This window comes from Poromitra crassiceps (genome assembly GCF_964638095.1).
Source record: "Poromitra crassiceps genome assembly, chromosome: 14".
Lineage (NCBI taxonomy): Eukaryota > Metazoa > Chordata > Actinopteri > Beryciformes > Melamphaidae > Poromitra > Poromitra crassiceps.
The window spans coordinates 6,811,004-6,835,846 of record NC_139633.1 but is presented as its reverse complement, the minus strand read 5'-3'; the positions used below and the strand labels follow the sequence as shown (position 1 = coordinate 6,835,846).

Below are 24,843 nucleotides of genomic sequence, written 5' to 3'. Positions count from 1 at the left end.
CTTTGCTCAAGCTCTAATTGGTGGTAGTTTCACAGGGTGGAGAAAGAGTTACATCAAGCGTCTTTGAGCATTTGGAAAAGCGCTATATAAATCCGATGTATTATTATTAGTGGCCGGGCCAGCGAAGCGGCAGGGCCACTTATTGTATTTGCCTGTATTATTTTTCTTCTCCCGGGAAGTTCGACTTCCCATGGATGAAAACTAACCAAACTTTGCACAAAGGTCCAGTCCCATGCCAAACGTCTTTGAGACAAATTTGGGGCCAATGGCACTACAGCGACCGTCTAAAGTTTAAAACTTAAAAAATTCATAAAAAATCAGGCATACACGTGCTACGGCTTTGCAACTTTCACCGAAATGTGCGCCCAAATGAGGAGAAACTTTTGTACAATGCAACCTATGGCCAATTATGAAGTCTAAAGACTGCAAAACTGCAAAAACTGTAAAACTAATTAAACCCTACTCCTCCCACATGTTTTCTTCAAACGACACCAAACTTAAGCATCTGCATCGTTAGACTGTCCTACACAAAAGTATCAAAACAGATTTTCGATCGGTCAAAAATTGAGCCCACAGTGCATCAAAACGTTGAATTCTGGCCCTGTGTATAACCTAATTGCCTTAATTACCTATGGCAATTAGGTTGTATTTGTGATGTCATCAGTCAGTCAAGCAATTGTGATGCCATCACTGATGTCACTCGAGCAATTGTGATGTCATAATAGCTCAAAGCCTTGGAACTTGCCCAGCCACGCCCATTGCTGCGCAGCAGCCACTTTTTTGGCACGTAATAACTCCCACAATTTCTGCGCCACATAGACATGCCCGAACTCAAAACATGCAGCTTATTGAGGACAGGTGTGCTATGACTTTTCTAAGGGTTTGGTCAAGTGGTTTGGGCGCTATTCGCCATTAAGCGCCATTTTTCCCCCCATTGACTTGCATGGAGTTTTGAAAAATCTTGCAGTAAATTAGCTGTAATTCAAAAACCATAACAGCTACAGCTACGAAACTTGGTAGGGAGGTGCACAGAGGGGCCTTTTACTATACACGAAAGAATTACACAAATTGAGCGGATGGTGGAGCTATAACAGCCCTCTTTACATTCTGGTCCATAACTTTTGAACCGTAAGGTCTATCATCAAACTTCTTTTTTCCCTGGATTCCTTCGGTCCTTCCGCATCTACTCATCTAGGCCACGCCCATTTCCGTCTGACTAGATTTTCCGCCATTTTGAATTTGGTCCAAAACTGTTTTTTTGCGATTCCTCCTTGAAATTTTGTCCAATCTTCACCAAACCAAAGCACACATCATGTGATGAGTGTCCTGCACAACACTGTTTTATGGTATTTGAAAAAAACGCACCGTTGCGATATAATTGACTTCCAAACTTCTGTGGGTGGGGCCAATTTCACAAGAATCGCCATAACTCTGGAGCACAACGTGCGATCCTAACCAACCTTGGTCCAGGTGTGGAAGGATGTACTCTGAGCCTATAGGAGAAATATTGTGTCATTTCGCCTTTAGGGGGCGCTATAGCAGTATTCAGTACCTGTACCTTCTAAAAGCCTTGAGACTTGCTCAGCCATGACCCATTGCTGCGCAGCAGCCACTTTTTTGGCGCGTAATAACTCCCACAATTTCTGCGCCACATAGACATGCCCGAACTCAAAACATGCGGCTTATTGAGGACAGGTGTGCTATGACTTTTCTAAGGGTTTCGGGGGGTCGGGCATACCCGAAGACCTCTAGCTCAAAGCCTTGAGACTTGCCCGGCCACAACCCATTGCTGCGCAGCAGCTATAATTATTATTATTATTACATATTCACTCTGACTTTCAAAGTTGGTACTGGGATTCAAACCTACTGGTCAAAACCCTGCTTCTCTAACATGTTTACTGCCATCACCCTGTTTTATCAATCCTTAGCAGGATCCAGCAGGAGAGAGCAGACTCCCCTGTACCCAGCTGTGTGTCCATGAAGAGTGACTGGTCTATGAGTCATCCTATGAGTTTCAAAGATGGACAGCAGCCTACTGAGCAAAGGTAAGAACTGAAAACAAATGAGTTTATTTGATTCTACTGAACAAGGAAAGAAGTCATGATACTCTGTTGATTTAGTTTCTTCTTTTATTACAATTAACTATCCAGATTCCAGAAGTTTTTTTCCTTAACATATTTTCTTTTGCAGCATTGCTCTGCTTCACATCCATAAGTTACATATTCATACCAGAGCTGCTCAGTACAACCACAGCCTTCTGCTGTTGGTCACTGAGCAGCTACCAGATCCGTCTGGGCGTTGAGATCTTTGCTCAAGCTCTAATTGGTGGTAGTTTCACAGGGTGGAGAAAGAGTTACATCAAGCGTCTTTGAGCATTTGGAAAAGCGCTATATAAATCCGATGTATTATTATTAGTGGCCGGGCCAGCGAAGCGGCAGGGCCACTTATTGTATTTGCCTGTATTATTTTTCTTCTCCCGGGAAGTTCGACTTCCCATGGATGAAAACTAACCAAACTTTGCACAAAGGTCCAGTCCCATGCCAAACGTCTTTGAGACAAATTTGGGGCCAATGGCACTACAGCGACCGTCTAAAGTTTAAAACTTAAAAAATTCATAAAAAATCAGGCATACACGTGCTACGGCTTTGCAACTTTCACCGAAATGTGCGCCCAAATGAGGAGAAACTTTTGTACAATGCAACCTATGACCAATTATGAAGTCTAAAGACTGCAAAACTGCAAAAACTGTAAAACTAATTAAACCCTACTCCTCCCATGCACATGTTTTCTTCAAACGACACCAAACTTAAGCATCTGCATCGTTAGACTGTCCTACACAAAAGTATCAAAACAGATTTTCGATCGGTCAAAAATTGAGCCCACAGTGCATCAAAACGTTGAATTCTGGCCCTGTGTATAACCTAATTGCCTTAATTACCTATGGCAATTAGGTTGTATTTGTGATGTCATCAGTCAGTCAAGCAATTGTGATGCCATCACTGATGTCACTCGAGCAATTGTGATGTCATAATAGCTCAAAGCCTTGGAACTTGCCCAGCCACGCCCATTGCTGCGCAGCAGCCACTTTTTTGGCACGTAATAACTCCCACAATTTCTGCGCCACATAGACATGCCCGAACTCAAAACATGCAGCTTATTGAGGACAGGTGTGCTATGACTTTTCTAAGGGTTTGGTCAAGTGGTTTGGGCGCTATTCGCCATTAAGCGCCATTTTTTCCCCCATTGACTTGCATGGAGTTTTGAAAAATCTTGCAGTAAATTAGCTGTAATTCAGAAACCATAACAGCTACACTGCCCTGCAAAGCTAAAAGGGGGTAACTCGCCAGAGTGTAGAACTGAGAAAAATGACTTTAAAGTTTTGTTGTTGTCCAGCCAAATGTATTGTAGGAAGAAAACTGGAAATGTGTTAATTATTTGTTCATTTAATGTAGTTATTTATCTACATAATTGTTTTTAGCTCAAACTTGACCTTTGACCCTTATTTGGAAGTTACCTTACTCTGGCTTTGCATTGTCTGCAAAATAATAAGGGGTGATGCCAAGCAAAAAGACAGTAACTTCAATTTGATCCTTCACTTGGTTGCTTATCACTATATAAAACCACTATATATGATAATAATGACAACATAGACATTAAGTCTCATGTTCATGGCACAATTATGCTTAATATAATATGCATATAAATTTAATATAACTAGATTATCAGGCCGCTACACATCTTTCAAGCCTAGTTTGGTGGGACTCTTGTTGGCCCGTTGTGTGTCTGTGAGTTGGCACCTCGGGGGTTAATGTTGTATGAGCTGGCTCCTCAGGGGTTGATGTCGTATGAGCTGGCACATCTGGGGTTAATTTCATATGAGCTGGTACCTCAGAGGTTAATGTCATATGAGCTGGCGCCTTAATGTTGTATGAGCTGGTAGCTCAGTGGTTAATGTCATATGAGCTGGTGCCTCGGGGGTTAATGTCATATGAGCTGGCACCTCTGGGGTTAATTTCATATGCACGGCGCCTCAGGGGTTAATGTTGTATGAGCTGGTACCTCGGGTTAATGTCATATGAGCTGGCGCCTCGGGGGTTAATGTTGTATGAGCTGGCACCTCTGGGGTTAATGTCATATGAGCGACGCCTCAGGGGTTAATGTTGTATGAGCTGGCACCTCCGGGGTTAATTTCATATGAGCGGTGCCTCTGGGGTTAATGTGGTATGAGCTGGCGCCTCGGGGGTTAATGTCGTATAAGCTGGCACCTCCGGGGTTAATTTCATATGCGCGGTGCCTCGGGGTTAATGTGGTATGAGCTGGCGCCTCGGGGGTTAATGTCATATGAGCTGGCGCCTCAGGAGTTAATGTTGTACGAGCTGGCACCACAGGGGTTAAATTTGTATGAGCTGGCGCATCAGGGTTAATGTGGTATGAGCTGGCGCCTCGGGGGTTAATGTGGTATGAGCTGGCGCCTGGGGGGTTAATGTGGTATGAGCTGGCGTCTCGGGGGTTAATGTCATATGAGCTGGCGCCTCGGGGGTTAATGTCATATGAGTTGGCGTCTCTGGGGATAATGTTGTACGAGCTGGAGCCTCGGGGGTAAATGTGGTATGAGCTGGTGCCTCGGGGGTTAATGTCATATGAGGTGCCTTGTGGGTTAATGTATAAGGGTTAGGGGGTTAATGCCGTATGAGCTGGCAACCTTGGGAGTTAATGTGGGTGGTGTGGGTGCCTGTGTGGGTGGGGGTGGTATTGGTCCGATGTCACAATCATGACATTAGGCCTGCCCAGTAATGTAACTCATACCTCAACTCAACCTGAGCATTCTGGTGAGTTACCCCCTTTTTGCGTTGCAGGGCAGAGCATTCAGAGTTCAGTCAAACCAAGCCAAACAACCGTAACTGATGTTACCTCTGTCTTGCTTGGCTTTTCTGGGGCTTTTGGAAGTTACTGTAAATATGACCCCCTATTTTCTCCAAAAAACAACACAATTGACTCAAGATATTTTTCCACATGATAAAGCAGATCTTCAATGTTCCAAAAATGACAAAAACTCATGTTTGACAAAAATTGAGTTACCCCCTTTTAGCTTTGCAGGGCAGTACAGCTACGAAACTTGGTAGGGAGGTGCACAGAGGGGCCTTTTACTATACATGAAAGAATTACACAAATTGAGCAGATGGTGGAGCTATAAAAGCCCTCTTTACATTCTGGTCCATAACTTTTGAACCGTAAGGTCTATCATCAAACTTCTTTTTTCCCTGGATTCCTTCGGTCCTTCCGCATCTACTCATCTAGGCCACGCCCATTTCCGTCTGACTAGATTTTCCGCCATTTTGAATTTGGTCCAAAACAGTTTTTTTGCGATTCCTCCTTGAAATTTTGTCCAATCTTCACCAAACCAAAGCACACATCATGTGATGAGTGTCCTGCACAACACTGTTTCATGGTATTTGAAAAAAGCGCACCGTTGCGATATAATTGACTTCCAAACTTCTGTGGGTGGGGCCAATTTCACAAGAATCGCCATAACTCTGGAACACAACGTGCGATCCTAACCAACCTTGGTCCAGGTGTGGAAGGATGTACTCTGAGCCTATAGGAGAAATATTGTGTCATTTCGCCTTTAGGGGGCGCTATAGCAGCATTCAGTACCTGTACCTTCTAAAAGCCTTGAGACTTGCTCAGCCATGACCCATTGCTGCGCAGCAGCCACTTTTTTGGCGCGTAATAACTCCCACAATTTCTGCGCCACATAGACATGCCCGAACTCAAAACATGCGGCTTATTGAGGACAGGTGTGCTATGACTTTTCTAAGGGTTTCGGGGGGTCGGGCATACCCGAAGACCTCTAGCTCAAAGCCTTGAGACTTGCCCGGCCACAACCCATTGCTGCGCAGCAGCTATAATTATTATTATTATTACATATTCACTCTGACTTTCAAAGTTGGTACTGGGATTCAAACCTACTGGTCAAAAACCTGCTTCTCTAACATGTTTACTGCCATCACCCTGTTTTATCAATCCATAGCAGGACCCAGCAGGAGAGAGCAGACTCCCCTGTACCCAGCTGTGTGTCCATGAAGAGTGACTGGTCTATGGGTCATCCTCCTGATATCAAAGATGGACAGCAGTCTACTGAGCAAAGGTAAGAACTGAAAACTTCCACTTGGTACGGGAGGGACATGCCATCCCGCCTCTCCCCAACCCCACACACACACACACACACACACACACACACACACACACACACACACACACACACACACACACACACACACACACACACACACACACACACACACACACAGTTTTTAAACTGAAAACAATTGTGCCTAAACTGAAAAGAAAATCTTGCTTAACACGGTACTGTTTGACCAGCCATCATATTCTGCCTGTGAATGTGAATTGAGTTGCTGATTGTAAGCCCCTGATGATAATGGTATAGGCTACTCCAAAAGATCGCCACAGACGAGCGGACAGCTTCTATCATCCTTGGTTCTATGCTTAATGCCTCTATGGCATCTTTAGACACGGACATCAGGCACGCGGCACGGTGTCCACCCGCTATGCCGACCACCCGTAATGCCGACCTTAGGTTTAGGCGTGGGGGGTGGGAGAGGTTAGGTTTAGGGTTAGGGTCTGGCGGAGGTTAGGTTTCGGCGTAGGGGGAGGTTAGGTTTAGGCATGGGGGGTGGGAGAGGTTAGGTTTAGGGTTGGGGTCTGGTGGAGGTTAGGTTTCGGGGTGGGGGGAGGTTAGGTTTAGGCATGGGGGCTGGGAGAGGTTAGCTCCAGCCGGTCCACCGACACGCTGCACGCCGCCTCGCTCAGCTGGTTCTGCTTGTGGGCTATCGGCATTGCGGCCTGTCGGCACTGCGGCCTGTTGGCACATAGACGCGGCACCCGCGGCACGCCCACTTGAAAACAGCTCAGGATGAGAAAGGAGCTGAGGTGCTGAGCTGACCCACATGTGTAGAGTGCAGACCGACAAACATGGAGTGCCAACAGCAAAAGCAGTGAAATCTTCTGTCTTTCTTTGGAGAGGGGATGAAAAGAAAGAAGAGGAATGTGAGTTGGTTCATTATTGGTTGTAAAACAGCAGGAGTTTCTAGTAACTTGAATGTGTTGTCCACCTTAACCCTCTGAAAACCACCTTATCCGCTTTGCTAGCTAGCCTATACTTCAAGATGTCATCGATGAAGCGGACAATTTATCTGTTGTGGTGACACAGAGAAGTTTGATTCTCCCCGGGTTTAGTCCATCCTCCACCGCCGGTAACATGAATGGCTCTGCTCAGCCGGGTTTAAGAAGCTTCTGGAAGCTGTCAGTTGTGTGTGAGACAGAACCTGACCCGCAGGACCCTGGCTGTCACCGCAGCGATGGATGCTATACTGGAGGAGGCAGCGCTCTGAAGAGGCACCTACATTGTGACTACTTATCCACATAAAGTTTGGTGACTATTAGGGCTGGGCGATATGACGATATATTTCGCCTGGATGATAGAAAATGTATTTCGTTTAATATGAAGCTCTATCGTTTATATTGCCGTGTCGCAAATCACACTCTTTACAGCAATATTGTCCGTCATTTGGATGACGCTGTGCTTTCGTCATTCTGTTTTCTTTTTTACTCACATCCACCACACACACGCGCCAGACTCTGTGTCAACAAGCCCCTTGTGTCCCATTATAAGTGGCAGAAATTAGCCGGTGAGTAGGCTAAAGAGCAGGGAGATGTTACCTCCACTCCGTCCGCCTAGTCTGCCCAGGCATTTGCGCTGTGGTAAGTCCGCATTTGATCCATATTTGCGTGTGTCCTCCTAACGTTAAACTTGGCAAAACATCTCCCATCCTCTCATCATCCCAAGGAAATCCATTGAGGAGCCAACAACAAAACGTCTATCGTTAACTTTAGCTTATAGCTTTCCCTGGGTTTAAGAGATGTGTTGGATAACCGTGAAATCCCGGAGTGGAGTATTTTTGTTGAGTGAACTGAACTGGTAACATGGAAATCCCGAAGTAGAGCATTTTTGTTCCTTTTTAAACAAACTGAGAGAACTGGACTGATCTATAGGCTAAATAACTTATTCTACCCGTTTTGCTCTAATGTAATATTTGAAAATCGAACTGGTGGTGTGGTTCAGTTTGTTTCATTCTCCTGCCCTGCAACTAATGATGGTCTCGACCTAGTTTCAAGATGAAGACCAGACACGCTGCCTCGCGCCACACGTAATCTAGTGACATAGCGACCTCATCATCACATGTAATCCTAGCGTGACGACAAGTGCAGTAATCCCAGCGTGACGTTCGCGTGACGCACTTGCCTAGGTGACGGCGTTAATGTCGTCAGTGCCAAGGCTATGACGCGGCAGTATTTATAGCCACGCTTGGCGCACCATCGTCCTCCTTCCCTGATCTCCGGCCGCTACACCTGAGCGATCTCATCCCTTCTCTGGAAGCCGCGTTTCACCCCACCCACCTCCCCAGTCCACCACCAATGTATTGACTCCTGAAGAATGCCCTACGGGGGGGGGGGTTCTCTATTCTAGCCCGAGCAGATGCCCTCCCGCCTCAAGTAGAGAGGCATCTTGCCACGGAGTCACTACGCCAAAGAATCAGTTGCCATGCTGCCACACCATCAGAATTAATGCCATACCGTTTCAGGCCATGAATATTATCGCCATGCCTTACTTTAATAAAGCTTGCTGATTAACCTTACCCTCTGGTCTCTCATGATTGAAATAATTATTATTTGTGTTGTAAATAATAGCCATGCTTATCTGTATTCTGAATGCATGTATCCGTGGTGAGGTTTGACAACATTTTAACTGGTTGAACTGCTACATAAATAAATGGCCATGTGGTCATTTTATATAAACTATAAATTGAATTTACAGAAAATATGCTATATCGTGATGTATATCGTTATCGGGATATGAAATGACCTATATCGGGAAATGAGATTTTGGTCATATCGCCCAGGCCTAGTGACTATTACTGTCTGATCTTTTTACTGTGGGATGAGTTGCTGGAGGTTTTGTTTGGAGGCAGGGAATTTCAAATTCTTTGTCCAAATAAGGTGAATGACATCATCACACCACAACAGAGTAGAGCAGAGCCACATGGCTGCATTCCTCCCCAGACTAGACCAACACTATCCCTCATCCAAGTATCCTGCAGCATGTTTCCTCTAACTCCAAATCAATTAGGCTAATTGAAGAACATTTTCTCAGTTTGTCTTTTCCAAACACCAGTAGAAGCCATACAAACAATGAAGTCAAGATGAGATGTATTTGTATTTTATTTATTATTTTGAAAGAAGAGCCGATGCTAAGGTGACCAGATTTCTCAAATGAAAATCGGGGACATTTCCAGTCCGGCAATCAATATATTATTAAAATATCCAATGTTATTACCTATGAAATAAAAAAGGGGGATGATTCCAGTTTCATTGATTTTATTGAACAACATTTCGGTCACTCAGACCTTCATCAGGTAAAATGTCTGCAACATGTTTACTGCCACCACCCTGTTTTATCAATCCTTAGCAGGATCCAGCAGAAGACAGCAGACTCCCGTGTACCCAGCTGTGTGTCCATGAAGAGTGACTGGTCTATGAGTCATCCTCCTGATATCAAAGATGGAGAGCGGTCTACTGAGCAAAGGTAAGAACTGAAAACAGACGACTTTGTTATTATTTGATTCTGCTGAACAGTCAGATGAAAGAAGTCATGATACTCCGTTTAGATTCTTCTCTCAAAACATCACATCCAATAATCAGAGCATCACATTCCAATGATTCCTTTATTACTTTTAAAGAACATTGTTTCAGAGAAGAAATTAAGCATCGTGTTAGTTCATGCAGGACACGGACGTCATAGCTGTAATCAGGTGACCGCCGCTGATTGGATCAGTGTTTAAACATTCACCAATCACAGTCATTCCCACAACAAGGCGGTCCATTTAAATATGGCCTCCTCTTACTCTGATCTTGCTCACCTATATGCTGCCTCACACTGCTGCTGCTGCTCGCAATGCTTTGCCTCCACCGCTCCACCACTCCTTCAGCACCAAGCGCCAAACATAATGGTATTCCGTCCAATAAATGGTTAAATCTATGACTAAAGTGTTCCTGAACGAAGTGCGTTGCAGAAAATATGCCATATTTTATTATTATTATTATTATTATTATTTTGTTGTTGTTGTTGCTGAAAATATTTTGCAGCATTGCTCTGCCTCACATCCACACCGAACAGACATTCATACCAGAGCTGCTCAATGCAACCACAGTCTTCTGCTGGTCATCATGGACTGTAGATATGATGGACGTAGTCACTCCCATTTTGAGACGTTCAGGACGGACAACCCCGTCTTTATTTCAATCAGGAGAGACTAGAGACCAAAGGATGAACAAAGTGATATTTATTACAATAAAGTGAATAATTTACTACAGAAAGAATGATGAGAATAACATTTTGTTATTAGTCTTTGGCGGTTAGACACCGCAGGGAGATCTTGAGAGAGCTGCACCAGCCCAGATCAGCATCCAGATATATCCCCCTGCAGTGTCTAGATACTGGTGGTGCTGGTGATCTCCTTCTGACACTCATGATGAGACTCTTCCGACTGAAGAATCGGATAGGTCTGCATTGACCGGGAGGAGAAGGGGAGGAGGAGGGTGCGAGCCTGACAGCAGCGATGATTGAGAGGCTGAATGAGACAGAAACAAGCATATTTAAGGAACCCGCCTCCAAGCAATTGGCTTACGACTGGGTTGTGGAGCAACGTGGCTTACACTGGAGGTGCGTAGGGTGAGAGGTGATGAGAGCAGTGATGTGACACTATGCAATTGGTTAACAAAGACTGGGCGGCAACCAGCTGATTGTTCATTGAAACCCGGAACTTGACAGCTTATTATGATCTTGTGAGTAGATTGAAGAGTGGAGATATAAAGTGAATTAAGGAAGTGTAAAAGATATTATAGTCTTCCTGCTTGAACTTACGTTGAGAACTACATTTGTCACAATGCACTAATTCATGCACATACGCATTGTACACACACACACACACACACACACACACACACACACACACACAGACACACACACACACACACACACACACACACACACACACACACGCACGCACGCACACACACACACACACACACACACACACACACACACACACACACACAGGAGTTTAGAGGCACCATGGAATTTGTCCTCCGCGTTTGGCCCATCCTGGCTCATCCTTCCTCCACGGGCTTGGCCAGGAGCGGAGTGCGTCCTCCCGTACTCCCAGTGCGTCCCAGGTGAGAAGTGAACCCAGGACCTTCTTACTGTGAGGTGAGAGCGTGAGGCAATAATGCTACAATTGCATCATCATGCCTAGTGTGGCATGTCGCCATCTTGGGGTCCTTGTGCAGCTCGAGCGAGAGGGCACGAAACCAGTTGTTTCGCAGAGCCACAACTCCACCTGCTATTGGTCCGTGATAGGAAAGCTGCGTGGTAACTGGACAAGTGAGCTGTCAATCATGCCCAAAACAGTCTTTTCTATTTCTAAACAGGTGAGTTATATAAACTTCACCCTGTACATTTGTCATGAAAGGTGAAATGAGCTATATAGACCAAAACTGTGTTTTGAACCAGGCTGTAAACATGTTTCATCCTGTTACAAAGTATCACTTCCACAGCTTCCTCTGTCAAACCCTGAGCTAGTCACACATATGGTGACTGAGCAGCTAGCAGAACTGTCTGGCGGTTGAGATCTTTGCTCAAGGTCTAAGTGGAGGTAGTCGCACAGGGTGGAGAAATAATTATTCACTCTGACTTTGAAAGTTGGTACTGGGACTCAAACTGGCAACCTGCTGGTCAAAACCCTGCTTCTCTAACATGTTTACTGCCACCACCCTGTTTGATCAATCCTTAGCAGGATCCAGCAGGAGAGAGCAGACTCCCCTGTACCCAGCTGTGTGTTCATGAAGAGTGACTGGTCTATGGAGCCTCCTCTTGCGTTCAAAGATGGACAGCAGTTTACTGAGCAAAGGTAAGAACTGAAAACAGATGAGTTTATTTGATTCTACTGGACAGAGGAAAGAAGTCATGATACTCTGTTGATTTAGTTTCTTCTCTCAAAACATCACATCCAATAATCATAGCAACATTTACAGTAGGGATGCACGATATTTAACGGACCGATAAATTATCATCCTGAAATGGCCATTTTGCGTTATTATTTATTATTCCGATAATGACATTTTAGCCGATAAAGAACGCAACCAGATCCAGATATCCTACCTAGCGATGTCCAATACTGGGAAGCAGGAGGACCCTCGTGTCCAAAAATGCTATATTTTGAAGGTGGTGTGTGCTGCTTTGCAGAAATAGATCAAACCCAGCATTTCAATCAAGCAGCACGTAACCTGTTGGCAGACACACGGAGCAGCTCCAGCTTCATTTGGAAAAACTGAAACTGCATGTTTGCTCACTCGCTCATTCACATCGACTATTTATAGAATAATAATAATCTGTCGCGTTGCCTGTCTCTCTCTGGCTCCGCCTCCTCTCCCTGCCTCCTCCCACTCGCTTAGTACACAGCACTCTGGAGGGGAGGGGGACCGACTCGCCCCTGATACGATACGGTCTGGTATCAAAGGCGAGTCGTCGTAGGAGGGTCTCAGGAGCGCGCATAGCTCTGCAAATTGTGTTCATACATAACCTCGCGTCACCACGGGAGAGAGCCTGGTAAGCGTTACTACAGGCAGGAAGACAGAAGAAGACCCACCCCCGTCTTCCGGTGGCCTGTGCTGCAGTGTTCTCGTCCCTGCACAGAAATGCAACAGTAGGCAGTTGCTACGAGTTAGAGAAAAAACAAGAAGCATGGACATACCAAACAAAGTGTTTGTTTTTAGCTAACGCTAGTTACTAGCGTCTAACCTTGCTTGCAAGATGGATAACCTCGCGAGATCAAAAGAGATTCTCTCGACGTAATCCATCTTGTCATGCACAGGCAGTTAAGATGATTGGCTTAGAAACCCAAACCATGGCCGGCTCGTCGAATCAACGGCAGCCTTAGCTTTCTGTGTGACGCTACTGAGAAGCGTCTGGGCAAGTAGTGGGTACATGGTCTTTGTAGTTCTTTTCACTCGTCAACATGGCTGCCGCCGCGAAAGCTAGCAAGGCTATTGTAGATGCAGCAATAACTTCAGTTATTTCTCAACTGGACAGCATTTCCAAAATATCAAAACGTTTATTAATCCAATCCAATTATTAATCGCTCATGCGTTAGTTTGTGGAAATTCCCGTGCAATAATCATAACTCTGGCCCCACATCACTCTAGCCGGAGCACGTTAGCCTACATTAGCTTCCACAAAACACACACACACAAAGCTGCGCAAAAGCGCTTTACGTTCTTATACGGAGATAGCGAGGCAGCATAGTAAATAAACACACGTGGCACTGTGCTCCGTTTTCATCAATGAACTATTAATAGCGCAAGGGACGGCCACTCGTCAATTCGCTGCGCGTAGCCAAACACTCCTGGCTGCTGTTAGCCGCTAATTAGCAACAAACATTTCAACAGGCCCTCCGGTCGCAAACGTTAGGTCAGAGGCATGGCGATCTGATTGGTTGAAGTTAACACGCACCAGCGGTGATAGACAGATGGGTCATCCAATCACATGCCAAGTAGCTTGGAAAAAGTGCCCGCCTCCGTCAGCGGGTTGGATGATTGCATTCCCAGATGGACTGGTTTAGTGAAACGTAATGTGAAGCTAAACCGTCCATCTGGCAGCATCAGGTTAACTCGCGTTGCCCATGTTGCGGAATATTATTCCTGGAGCACAGCACTTTGGTTTCTGACAGCACTTTGGTTTCCGGGTCTTCTGCCCATAGCCGGAAGACTTGGAGCGAGGCCTTTCCATCCTGGCTAGTTCATACATACACCGCCACCCGGGTCCCCTCTGGGTAACTGCAGAGTTCCAAGGCATGTCTGAAAGGGGCTTCCGATTTGGTTAGGTCAGAGCTATGGAATAGTCTATTAAATAGGGCTGCTCGATTAATCGAATTTTAATCTAGATTACGATTTGGGCTGTCCACGATTCTGAAAACAAGATAATTGACATCAAACGATTTTGCGGCTCTTGTCTCTCTCGTTCTGTCTTGTGTTCAAGCGCACCCCTTCCTTTGCTCGGCCCCTCCCCCAAAGCACACCAGCTCGAGTTGTGACTGTCGTGTAGTCTGGGCACCTTCCACCCCGCTTTTTGTCATGGGGGCGTAAACCCCGGACCCAGAATTAACACCGGATGGCAATGCGCCTAACAACGTCTTTGTTGCCGTTAGCTTGACGCGGTGATTTTACCTAAACTAGAGTCTGATCAAAACAAAGCTAGCGTTACATAAAACAAAACGTTTATGCAATATGGCATCTCCGCCACCACCGCCTGACACACTGGTCAAAACGGTGAAAGAGGATTCTGATACTTGGGTCAAATTGTCAAGTTAACGTGAAAGTTGACGAGCTAGAAACGCTGCCATCCGGTCTAGGGCGGGCTCTAGGCGGGAACCAGTAGGGTGACAAAATCAATTGTGGGCGGGAGCCAGGCTCTTTCTCGCCGAGAAGAGCCTGGTGACGCGAGGTTACTGTCGTGTGAAGAGCCACAGGCTTTCTCCTCCCCGCTTATTTCACAGAAAGAGAGCCGCTGGTCGAGAAGAGAGGTGAAACCAGGGATCGCGGAACCGCCCGGGCCACCCGGGCCGCGGCCCGGGTACTTTTCAGTTCCCAAAAAAAAAAAAAAGTTTTTTTTTTCTTTTTTTTTTTTTAGATTTTTTTTTTTCTTTTTTTTACAATTAAACCTCATTTACTTATTACACTCGACTGGTTGTTTTTCAGATGTGATGTGAATCTAAAGTGAACTAAACAAGTCAGATCCACTATAAATGTTTTTCAGTAGATGCTGTGATGTAGCCACAAGAAAGGTGCAATATTAATGTTTTTCAGGAGATGGCGATGTTGCTAGCTATAGGTTCTAAACAAGAAATGTGGTTCAAATGTTTACAGTAGTTTTCCTTTCTTGCTGCACTACAATGTTACAATGCTGTGTGAGACGGAGCTAAACACAAAAGATGCAATATTAATAGTTTTTCATGAGATACTCAGTATTTAATATTAATACTAATACTAATAATAGAAAAGGAGAAGATACTGAATAATGACATCACAACAGTATAATCCTAATGTTAATTTAAAATTAAATATTCTTCTAAATATGGATAAAAGTCACGCCCCCCCCGACACGCCCCCCGGCCCCCCCAAGTTCAGATGCGTTCCGCTATCCCTGGGTGAAACAACGTATGTGGGCTGGAAACACTATGGTTTCGCCGAGTTTAAAGGTCCTTACACTGCGCATATCTTGCACTGTTTGTTCCAAGTCTGTGCCTGTGACAGGTGGGTCAAAACTCGCATCGCAATTCCGTGCTGTATATTCGCATCGCTCTTGATGTGTAACTGATGTGTATCTTACACATCAAGAGCATGGAATTGCGATGCGAGTTTTGACTCACCTGTCAAGATATGCGCGGTCGTGGCAGCACCCCACAACACGACCTCTCCCTCTGTTTAATCACTTGAAATCCACTCACAAAGTGGTCTATGACCAAGAAATAACGCTAAATGAACTAAAAGAGAAAGTCCCATCTAGTTACTCCTGCCACAACACAGTCATCGATTCAGGACACTCTTTACAATGCGACCGCATTGATATGATGCATGAATATGCATTCTAACGATCTCACAGATAAACATTAACAATAGCCTATTATAAACCTAAACGTAAGTCGCTTTGGATAAAACCATCTGCCAAATGAGTAATTTAATGTAGCCTAATGTAAACGAACGTTACTCAATAGCGTTCTCATTTGGTTAGATTTGAGGTTTAAGGTATACTAGTTCAGATGTTTACCAACATATTGAATGTAGATTAATAGTTGCAGTTGGTTGTGGCAGTTCACTGCAACATAGTAGGCCTACATATACTGTATATTTATTTTAGTTTTTATTTTATTTCTAAATCTTTGCACTTTTATTATTTATTTATTTATTTATTTATTTATTTATTTATTTATTTATTTATTTATTTATTTATTTATTTATTTATTTATTTATTTATTTATTTTCAATTATATCTAAAATCCAAAGACATCCAATGTTAAAAAGAAAAGCCAGTGTCAATGTTCAATAAATGCATGATGTTCTCAATGTCAATGATGTCAATAATCGTGTTAAATAATCGTGATCTCAATATCAATCAAAATAATCGTGATTATGATTTTTGCCATAATCGAGCAGCCCTACTGCTGGGGGGGGGGGGGGGGGGGGGGGCGGCACTGCAGAGCGGGTGGGGAGTGACGTGTCGGCAAAACTCCGAATGGTGAAATAAGTTTGCTTGTTTATCCGTTCACCTGCATCGCGTTGAAGCACTTTTTACAGACTGGCTTCATTTGATGTGTCCGGGCTTGCCTTGGCTGTCGGCAACGTTGCTTAGTCCCTGTCGGGCTGTGACTGAAGGAGGAGGACGGACTGTGGCCAGAGAGCGAGCAGAGAGGAGAGGGGAAAATCAGCACACACACACATGAAGCTGACATAGGCTACTGCTCTTATTATCACAAGATCATTTCGCCAGTTTGCTTTAATGTGCGCTAATGATTAGATTATGCCCGCTGGAACATTAAGTAACGTGTGTACACCTCGCCCATGAGAGTGTCGCGCAGAATATGAAGATAGACTAAACCGGGGACAGATCATGACAGTGTTATGTACCTCTGCGCTGCTGCGTGAGACTAGAGCCGTCTGGAAGCGAGAGAGACCAGGAGGGAATTTATTTTGGGAAGATGCTCTGAACAATTTTGACGACGTGGAATGGAAGCGTCATTTTCGCATGTCCCGGTATTACGTGCTGAGTCTGGTCCGACCCGCACGCAAGATCACCCGGTGGCGAAAACCACTGGAAGCGCGTTTGCGACTGGCAATAGTCCTTTGGTGGTATGCAACACCAGGGGAATATTGAACAATCAGCTGTGTATTTGGTGTTGGACTGTCTACTGTGTGCAACCTGGTCCACGAAGTCACAGCCCACTGATAGCGGAAAATGACTGGACCCCTTTCTCACCTGTCTGTCTATCGCGGCATACCGCTCTTCTGACTAGCTAAAAACTGGTGAAATGGCCGCGACGACGGGGTCGCGCTTATACCGGCACGGCGCCTTTCCCACATGCAGCCATTTGACCACGTTCCGGTCATTTTGCGGTACAAAGCGCATGTGGGAAAAGGGCTACTGAAACCCCTCCCCCGAGAAGCCGACCTAGTGAGCCCCTCCCAGCCCACAGCCCAAAACAGAATTTTGTAGACCAAGATGGCGGAACCCTGATGCGGGCATTCCTGACTTTTACATTCCCTGATCCACCTTATATATGCGGTTTCATACTTTAGCCAAATCGCCGCCGAAAAGAAATATCTCAGACCAGAGTCAACCTTGCCGGTCTGGCTTTCACTAGATGGAGAGCCCTACGAGCAGCTATATCTGGCCTGCAAAGTGACTCGGAGCTGGCGTGTTCTCCTGTACACAGTGGTAAGTAACGTTATCGCGTTTGCATGTCCCATTTCAGTAACGTTACGCATGATAGCGAAATGTACAAGTTGTTATCGATATTGTGAATTTGTTCTGTGAATGTTGTAATCACTTGGCTAACTGTTGCTTTTCACGGCTATTCAAATGACTTTACACTGCTAGTGTAGCCTGCTGCAGGATTTGATTAGCTTGTCGTTCGTGTATAACTTATACACAGACATTCTGGTGACAAGTTGACATGAATGACATAACGTTACTTCCCATTACAAATTTCCCATGCATTTTCTGTTTATAATTACGTCCAGTTGCTGTCACTATGACGCAGAACGGTATAGTAATGTGTAAACACTTAGAAAGGGCATGGAGAAAAGCTAGCTTCGCTAATGTTAGCAGTTTGTTGTTCTATTCTATCTCACTAAGCAATGTTACATTAGAAAATAGCTGTAACACCGTCCAAACAAATCAAGGTTTGGTAAAAGTATCTAATTCATGACAATGTGGAGGAACCCTGCCTTGATATCTACCAGCTACAAAATAGATGGTTCAAATTAATACTAAACACGTTTCCATTTGTCTGATTTTCAAGGTGCCAGTCATCCAGTCATCCAGAAGATGACAAGATAGAAAACAAGTGGACCCACCATTATGATATTTGAGATGGAGAAATTGTGCTTTTATAGCAAACCTGTACATGTTCTATCATCTTTGATGTTTAGATGTTTGCTGTCTGCAATCTTCTGTACACCAATAAAGTTGATATGACTTCATCCATGTCTCTTGGCCACTATTCTCCATTGTAACATTAGATTTGCCTAAAGCTGAGTGTGTCTAGCTACAGTAGCCTAGTAGTGCCTACCAGTATTTGTGTTTCTGTGTATATATAGCCTACTTTATATAATAGACAGTGTATGTGATGTTTCTCAGTACATTGATTTCACAACTTCGTTTATCAGAAAAAATACTTTATTTGCCAAACTAAAATATGGGCTACACCAGGATGACGTGACCAGTTCCATCAGCTATGCGGTTCTTCAGGATGTCGACAAGATCTGCTATCGTCCTACAGCCGACCTTCCTCTCTGCGACCCTGTCTCCTCTTTGTCCCACTGGTGCTAGCCTGGGCTTCAGGCATACAGCTTGGTTTGCCTGCCTATAAAATACAGCAGTGATTCAAGCGTTTGAAATTAGTTTGAACAACTCTAACAATGAGAAAATACTAGCGTTGCACTATGAATACATTTTGGCCATGTCTTGGTATTAGCAGACGAACAAAAACACAGGCTAAGCTACTCACTGTTGACAGACAGCTGTGGTTAGCTAGCGATGTCCCCAACATTGAATTGAAATCATCCTAATTTAGCTATGTCAACCTGGTTTTAGACAACGTTTTGCCTAACTGTACTTAGCAATAGGGCAGGCTATGCAAAAGGTTAGGTTACAATGTAACCTTTTCAAAATCCATGTAACCATTACATGGATTTTGATCGGTTAGCAGATTATACAAATAAGTCTTACCAAGCGGACTATTGTCAATATCCTAAAGGTTTATGACTATCATGTGAAATTTGTCATTACTCAAGCCAAATACATAGCCGAGATGCATTCGTGCTTGTTTTATGTACTTACGTCTGCAGTAGGTAGGCTATGCACAAAATAGTTGTTTATATCTCCGTTGCTTGGGAGGGAGGGAGGGAGGGAGGGAGGGAGGTGTGGGAACCAGGAAGTGCTGTGCGCTGGTGGGTGGGATCGAGATTGTTTGGGTAAACAAGTTTTGTTATGGTTTGAAATGGCGACATCTAGTGGACAAAAAAATCACACACAGTGCCTTTAAATCATCCATCTTTGCTCAACACATCTGCCTTTTGTCTTCTTTTTTTACCCCAGGTGTGCATAAAATACAGCTTAAGAACTTATTTCTTTCAATACAAAAATGTGAAATAATTACCGGTTATTGTATCGTTATCGACCAGATATTTATCGGTTATCGTATCCATATAGTGCATCCCTAATTTACAGTGTACTTCACTGTGTGTGTGTGTGTGTGTGTGTGTGTGTGTGTGTGTGTGTGTGTGTGTGCGTGTGCGTGTGCGTGCATGCGACATTACATGACCTAATACTTCATGTGTTCTCCAGAGTCCACCAGGAGAGGTCAGAGGTTCACAGTGGTCAGTCTGTCCAGGAGCTTCAAACAGACCTAGACTCCATATTTAAGGTGTGTAAATGTACAACACATTTTACTGCAGCTACTGAAATACAAAACAACTACTCCGGTCTTATAACAGTCTGTTGTTGTTGTTGTTGTTGTTTTTGTTGTTGTTGTTGTTGTTGTTGTTGTTGTTGTTGTTGTTGTTGTTGTTGTTGTTGTTGTTGTTGTTGTTGTTGTTGTTGTTTCTCCACAAACCCTGTTCCATCAGGAGGTCTTTTGCCTCCTTCCTGGTCATTATTGTAGATAATTTGTTCTTAACTAACTTCTTACCTCAGAAAATAAAGATTGGTGGTTGATGATGTCTTCAAGCTGCACTCTTTAGACTAGTGGATCTGATCTTATTACAGTATTATTTTTTTGTCAGAATGTTTAATTCAAATATTATACTGTTGCAGCTGCTTGAGGAGAACATTGTCACCTTTGTGAAGAAGGAGCTGAAGAGATTCCAGAGGGTCCTGAGTCCAGATTACACAGAATACTTAGAGAGACAGAGGGAGGAGGACGAGGCGGTGGGCAGTGAGGAGGAAGAGCAGAGGAGGAAGAGCACAGAGGCTTTTCTAAACATCACACTGCTCTTCCTGAGGAGAATGAAGCAGGAGGAGCTGGCTGACTCTCTGCAGAGCAGTAAGTGGCTTTAACAGCTTTAACATGATAGAGAGGGGACGTGGTGGGATAATGGGAGATATATGATATTATAGATAAATAAAGACATTTCTCATGAAATATCGATTAAATTCCAGATTGCAAAGTAATATGCACAATCCTCATGAATCATCAGCTAAAGTCATTGATTTATTCATGTGGGTGTATAATGCTGCACACAGTATTATTTAAGAACAAATGCCACCATAGATGCATTTCACATTGGTCTAGCACACACAGTCAGGACCTGTTTGTCCACCAGTGATGAGCAGAATAGATGCCATGGGGTCAGGAAAAGTATGCATTCACATATTAATATTTAGGCTTTTCATATTTACAGCAACATCCACTGATTGATGTAATTCGTCCTTTCAGAAACTCTTCCTGCAGTGTGCCAACATAATCACAAATCCAGTCTGAAGGAGAAGTTTCAGGCTCTGTTTGAGGGGATTGCTAAAGCAGGAAACCCAACACTTCTGAATCAGACCTACACAGAGCATTACCTCACAGAGGGAGGGAGTGGAGAGGTCAATCAGGAACATGAGGTCAGACAGATTGAAGCAGCATCCAGGAAACCAGTGAGACCAGAAACAAGAATCAAAAGTGAAGACATCTTTAAACCCTTACCTGGACGAGATGAACCAACCAGAACATTGATGACAAAGGGAGTGGCTGGCATTGGGAAAACAGTCTTAACGCAGAAGTTCACTCTGGACTGGGCTGAAGACAAAGCCAACCAGGATATACAGTTCACATTTCCATTCACTTTCCGAGAGCTGAATCTGCTGAAAGGGAAAAAGTACAGTTTGGTGAAACTTCTTCATCACTTCTTTCCTGAGACCAAAGGAATCTTCAGATTTGACAAGTTCCGAGTTGTGTTCATCTTTGATGGTCTGGATGAGTGTCGACTTCCTCTGGACTTCCAGAACAACGGGATTGTGACTGATGTTACAGAGTCAACCTCAGTGGACGTGCTGCTGACAAACCTCATCAAGGGGAAACTGCTTCCCACTGCTCACCTCTGGATGACCACACGACCAGCAGCAGCCAATCAGGTCCCTCCTGAGTGCATTGACATGGTAACAGAGGTAAGAGGCTTCACTGACTCACAGAAGGATGAGTACTTCAGGAAGAGATTCATAGATAAGGAGCAGGCCAGCAGAATCATCTCCCACATCAAGACTTCACGAACCCTCCACATCATGTGCCACATACCAGTGTTTTGTTGGATCACTGCTACAGTTCTGGAGCTTGTGTTGAAAACCAGAGATAGAACAGACATGCCCAAGACCGTGACTGAGATGTACATCCACTTCCTGCTGGTTCAGTCCAAACAGGCAGATGTCAAGTATCATGGACAAGCTGACAAAGATCCAATCTGGAATACAGAGAGCAGGGAGATGATTCTCTCTCTGGGAAAACTGGCTTTCGAGCAGCTAGAGAGAGGCAACCTAATCTTCTATGAAGCCGACCTGAGAAAGTGTGACATTGATATCAGAGCAGCCGCAGTGTACTCAGGAGTGTTCACACAGATCTTTAAAGAGGAGCGTGGGCTGAACGAGGACACAGTGTTCTGCTTTGTTCATCTGAGCATTCAGGAGTTTCTGGCTGCAGTTTATGTCTTCCTGTCCTTCATCAACACTGGTGTCAATCTACTGTCAGAAACTCAATCAACATCCTGTTGGTCAACATTATCAAGAGGCAACTCTAAACTAACACACCTCTACCAGAGTGCTGTGGACAAGGCCTTACAGAGTCCAAATGGACACCTGGACTTGTTCCTCCGCTTCCTCCTGGGTCTTTCACTAGAGAACAATCAGACTCTCCTAAGAGGCCTGCTGACACAGACAGGAAGTAAGTCGGAGACCAATCAGAAAACAGTCCAGTACATCAAGGAGAAGATCAAGAATAATCCCTCTCCAGAGAAAAGCATAAATCTGTTCCACTGTCTGAATGAGCTGAATGACCGTTCACTAGTGAAGGAAATCCAACAGCATCTGAGTTCAGGAAGTCTCTCCACAGCCAGACTCTCCCCTGCTCAGTGGTCAGCTTTGGTCTTCATCTTACTGTCATCAGAAGAAGAGCTCGATGTGTTTGAGCTGAAGAAATACTCTGCTTCAGAGGAGGCTCTTCTGAGGCTGCTGCCGCTGGTCAAAGCCTCCAATAAATCTCTGTAGGTGCATGCATAATTTGATGTCTTCAATATGAAATGCAATATACAGAAAAACTATTTTCAAACTTCTTGTTCATGGCAAATTCTTCCCCAGGCTGAGTGGCTGTAAGCTGTCAGAGAAAAGCTGTGAAGCTCTGGCCTCAGTTCTTAGCTCCCAGTCCTCTAGTCTGAGAGAGCTGGACCTGAGTAACAACGACTTGCAAGATACAGCAGTGAAGCTGCTCTCTGCTGGACTGGAGAGTCCACACTGTAGACTGGAGAGTCTCAGGTCAGTATCCCTTAAGCCCATGGTACACCAATCAAACATTCTCCAACAAACACAGACAAACAGATGTTTGTTTGGTGTGCCATTGCTGTTTGTCATTGTTTGGAGATGTTTGGTCAGATTCGACATTGAGAGGTCTTCACGGGTCTACTCGGACCTTAGGACCCGACCCAAGACCTGTACGGGTCCGGGTCCGGGTCCATATTTATTATGGTCAATTAGGGTCCAGGTCGGGTGCGATTCTATCACCACGGGTCCCAGGTCGGTTTATCATTATGTGTAATACCCGAGTGAATCCAAGAAGACCCGTGATCAGTGCTGATCACGAGAGAAACATATCGTCGCTGTTGTTTACTTTTTTTCATAAATCAGTGCCATTGGTCACCCTTCACGTCTCTGTGTGGTTTTTAACAAATGCAACCAATGGAAAAGCATTAAAACGAGCTTGTGAGTAAATCTCGTAACGCCATTCGCCCTCAATCTGCCAGTCAAACCTCGAAATTTGCCCCCTACCTCCGTCTGTACCCCCCCACGCAGGACAGTAAACCCGGAAAAGTCACACGGCAGACGTGCTGTATATTTCTGATATCGTTTTGACTAATCCTGGCTTCCTCTGACGTTAATAGATCAATACAATGTTTTCCAGTTATTCCTAGGCTGCAAACTTGTTTTAACATGCAAATCGGAGTGGTTTTTGACGAGAATAAAGTAACGTTAACGCTACGTTATGTCAGACTGTTCTCATGCCCATGCCAAAGCCCCCGTCTCGGCCATGAGAGAGGCAAGGGGCACGCTGTTGCTCCTGCGCGCGCCCCCGCGGCCCGGAGCTTGGGGCTCGTGCATGAGCATACGACTCTCTCCCGCCTGACTGGCCGGGAGAAAGTGCTTCCAAGTCGGACTGATAATATAAACAACATCATTTGAGCTTATCCAGGTAAGATATTAATAAAGTAATGACACATTCAGCGGTAAACTAACTATAATTAAGACATGTGCCAACTTTGACGACGTTTGGTTCAGTATTTTAACTCATTGAGTGCCAATGACGACAGCTGTCGTCAATTCAAATACTGACGTAGACGACGATTGTCGTCAATTGCGTTTTTTGACGGGGGGATGTCCATCGAAGCCAGATCTATGTCCTGTAAAATTCTGGGACATGTTGAATGTCTATAACCTATTTTACCGAGCCATTAGGTGGCGACAGTGCTCTCCAGATGACAGAAATGTCAGGAATACAGCCTGACAAAGCCGTGATCAAAGACAAACCACGCTCATGCTGCAGCGCAGAGCCATCATGTAGATGGCTCTGGGCTGCTTGCCAACAGCAATCAATCCGCGCACACAACTGAGCTCCTCTGCCTGTCTGTCTGTCTGCATAGTTTCTTCACATGATTACCCACCAGAAAGGCAGCACCCAACGCCGAAGGGCCAACCCTTACCTGCAGTAGCGTTAGGCATTTCCTCGTTGCTGCTGTGAGCTGCCAGGAGCCGCGCGGCGCAAAAACAGAGGCTCCGAATAGACTTTGTGCGTGTGGGGAGGAGTTTCAGCTGACTCGGGGAGAGGCGGGGAGAGGGGGGGACAGGGGGGTGGGGCACGCATGCACCACAGAACTAAACCAGGTCACATCATCAGAAGATATTATCTAGAGTCAGTGAATGTGCTTGAAATGCTGCATTTCACAAAAGGGTGAATATCTCAGCTTCCTGATAGAAAAGCATATTTTTGCTGTTTTTGACCTATCTTCTCCGGCTGATAACTAAAGAACGGAAAATGGTATCAATAAACTTTTTTTTTGCTGATGATACAATAGAGTCTCCTTGTTCTTTTTACGTGTTCGGTGTTTACATAGTAATATCACACAATATTCTGTGGGCCTCGAGAAATCACTGAAAACGCTCTGAAACTCTGGCACTGGGAGCGTCCGTTC

General features: G+C 44.7%; 1 protein-coding gene across 2 annotated transcripts in view; it reads left to right on the top strand.

Annotated features, from left to right (window-relative positions):
* The window catches only part of LOC310789494 (uncharacterized protein), a 41,683-nt gene that overhangs the window by 363 nt on the left and 16,477 nt on the right, over positions 1-24,843 (top strand). The window contains exons 2-9 of one of the 2 annotated variants that reach the window (XM_083651140.1): positions 1,929-2,045; positions 6,032-6,148; positions 9,551-9,664; positions 11,931-12,047; positions 19,760-19,838; positions 20,228-20,456; positions 20,850-22,647; positions 22,742-22,915. In XM_083651140.1, coding sequence (XP_083507266.1) covers positions 1,929-2,045; positions 6,032-6,148; positions 9,551-9,664; positions 11,931-12,047; positions 19,760-19,838; positions 20,228-20,456; positions 20,850-22,647; positions 22,742-22,915 — 2,745 coding nt within the window. Of the gene's footprint in view, positions 1-1,928; positions 2,046-6,031; positions 6,149-9,547; positions 9,665-11,930; positions 12,048-19,759; positions 19,839-20,227; positions 20,457-20,849; positions 22,648-22,741; positions 22,916-24,843 lie in introns of both variants that reach the window. The other variant, XM_083651139.1, reaches the window with a different exon arrangement.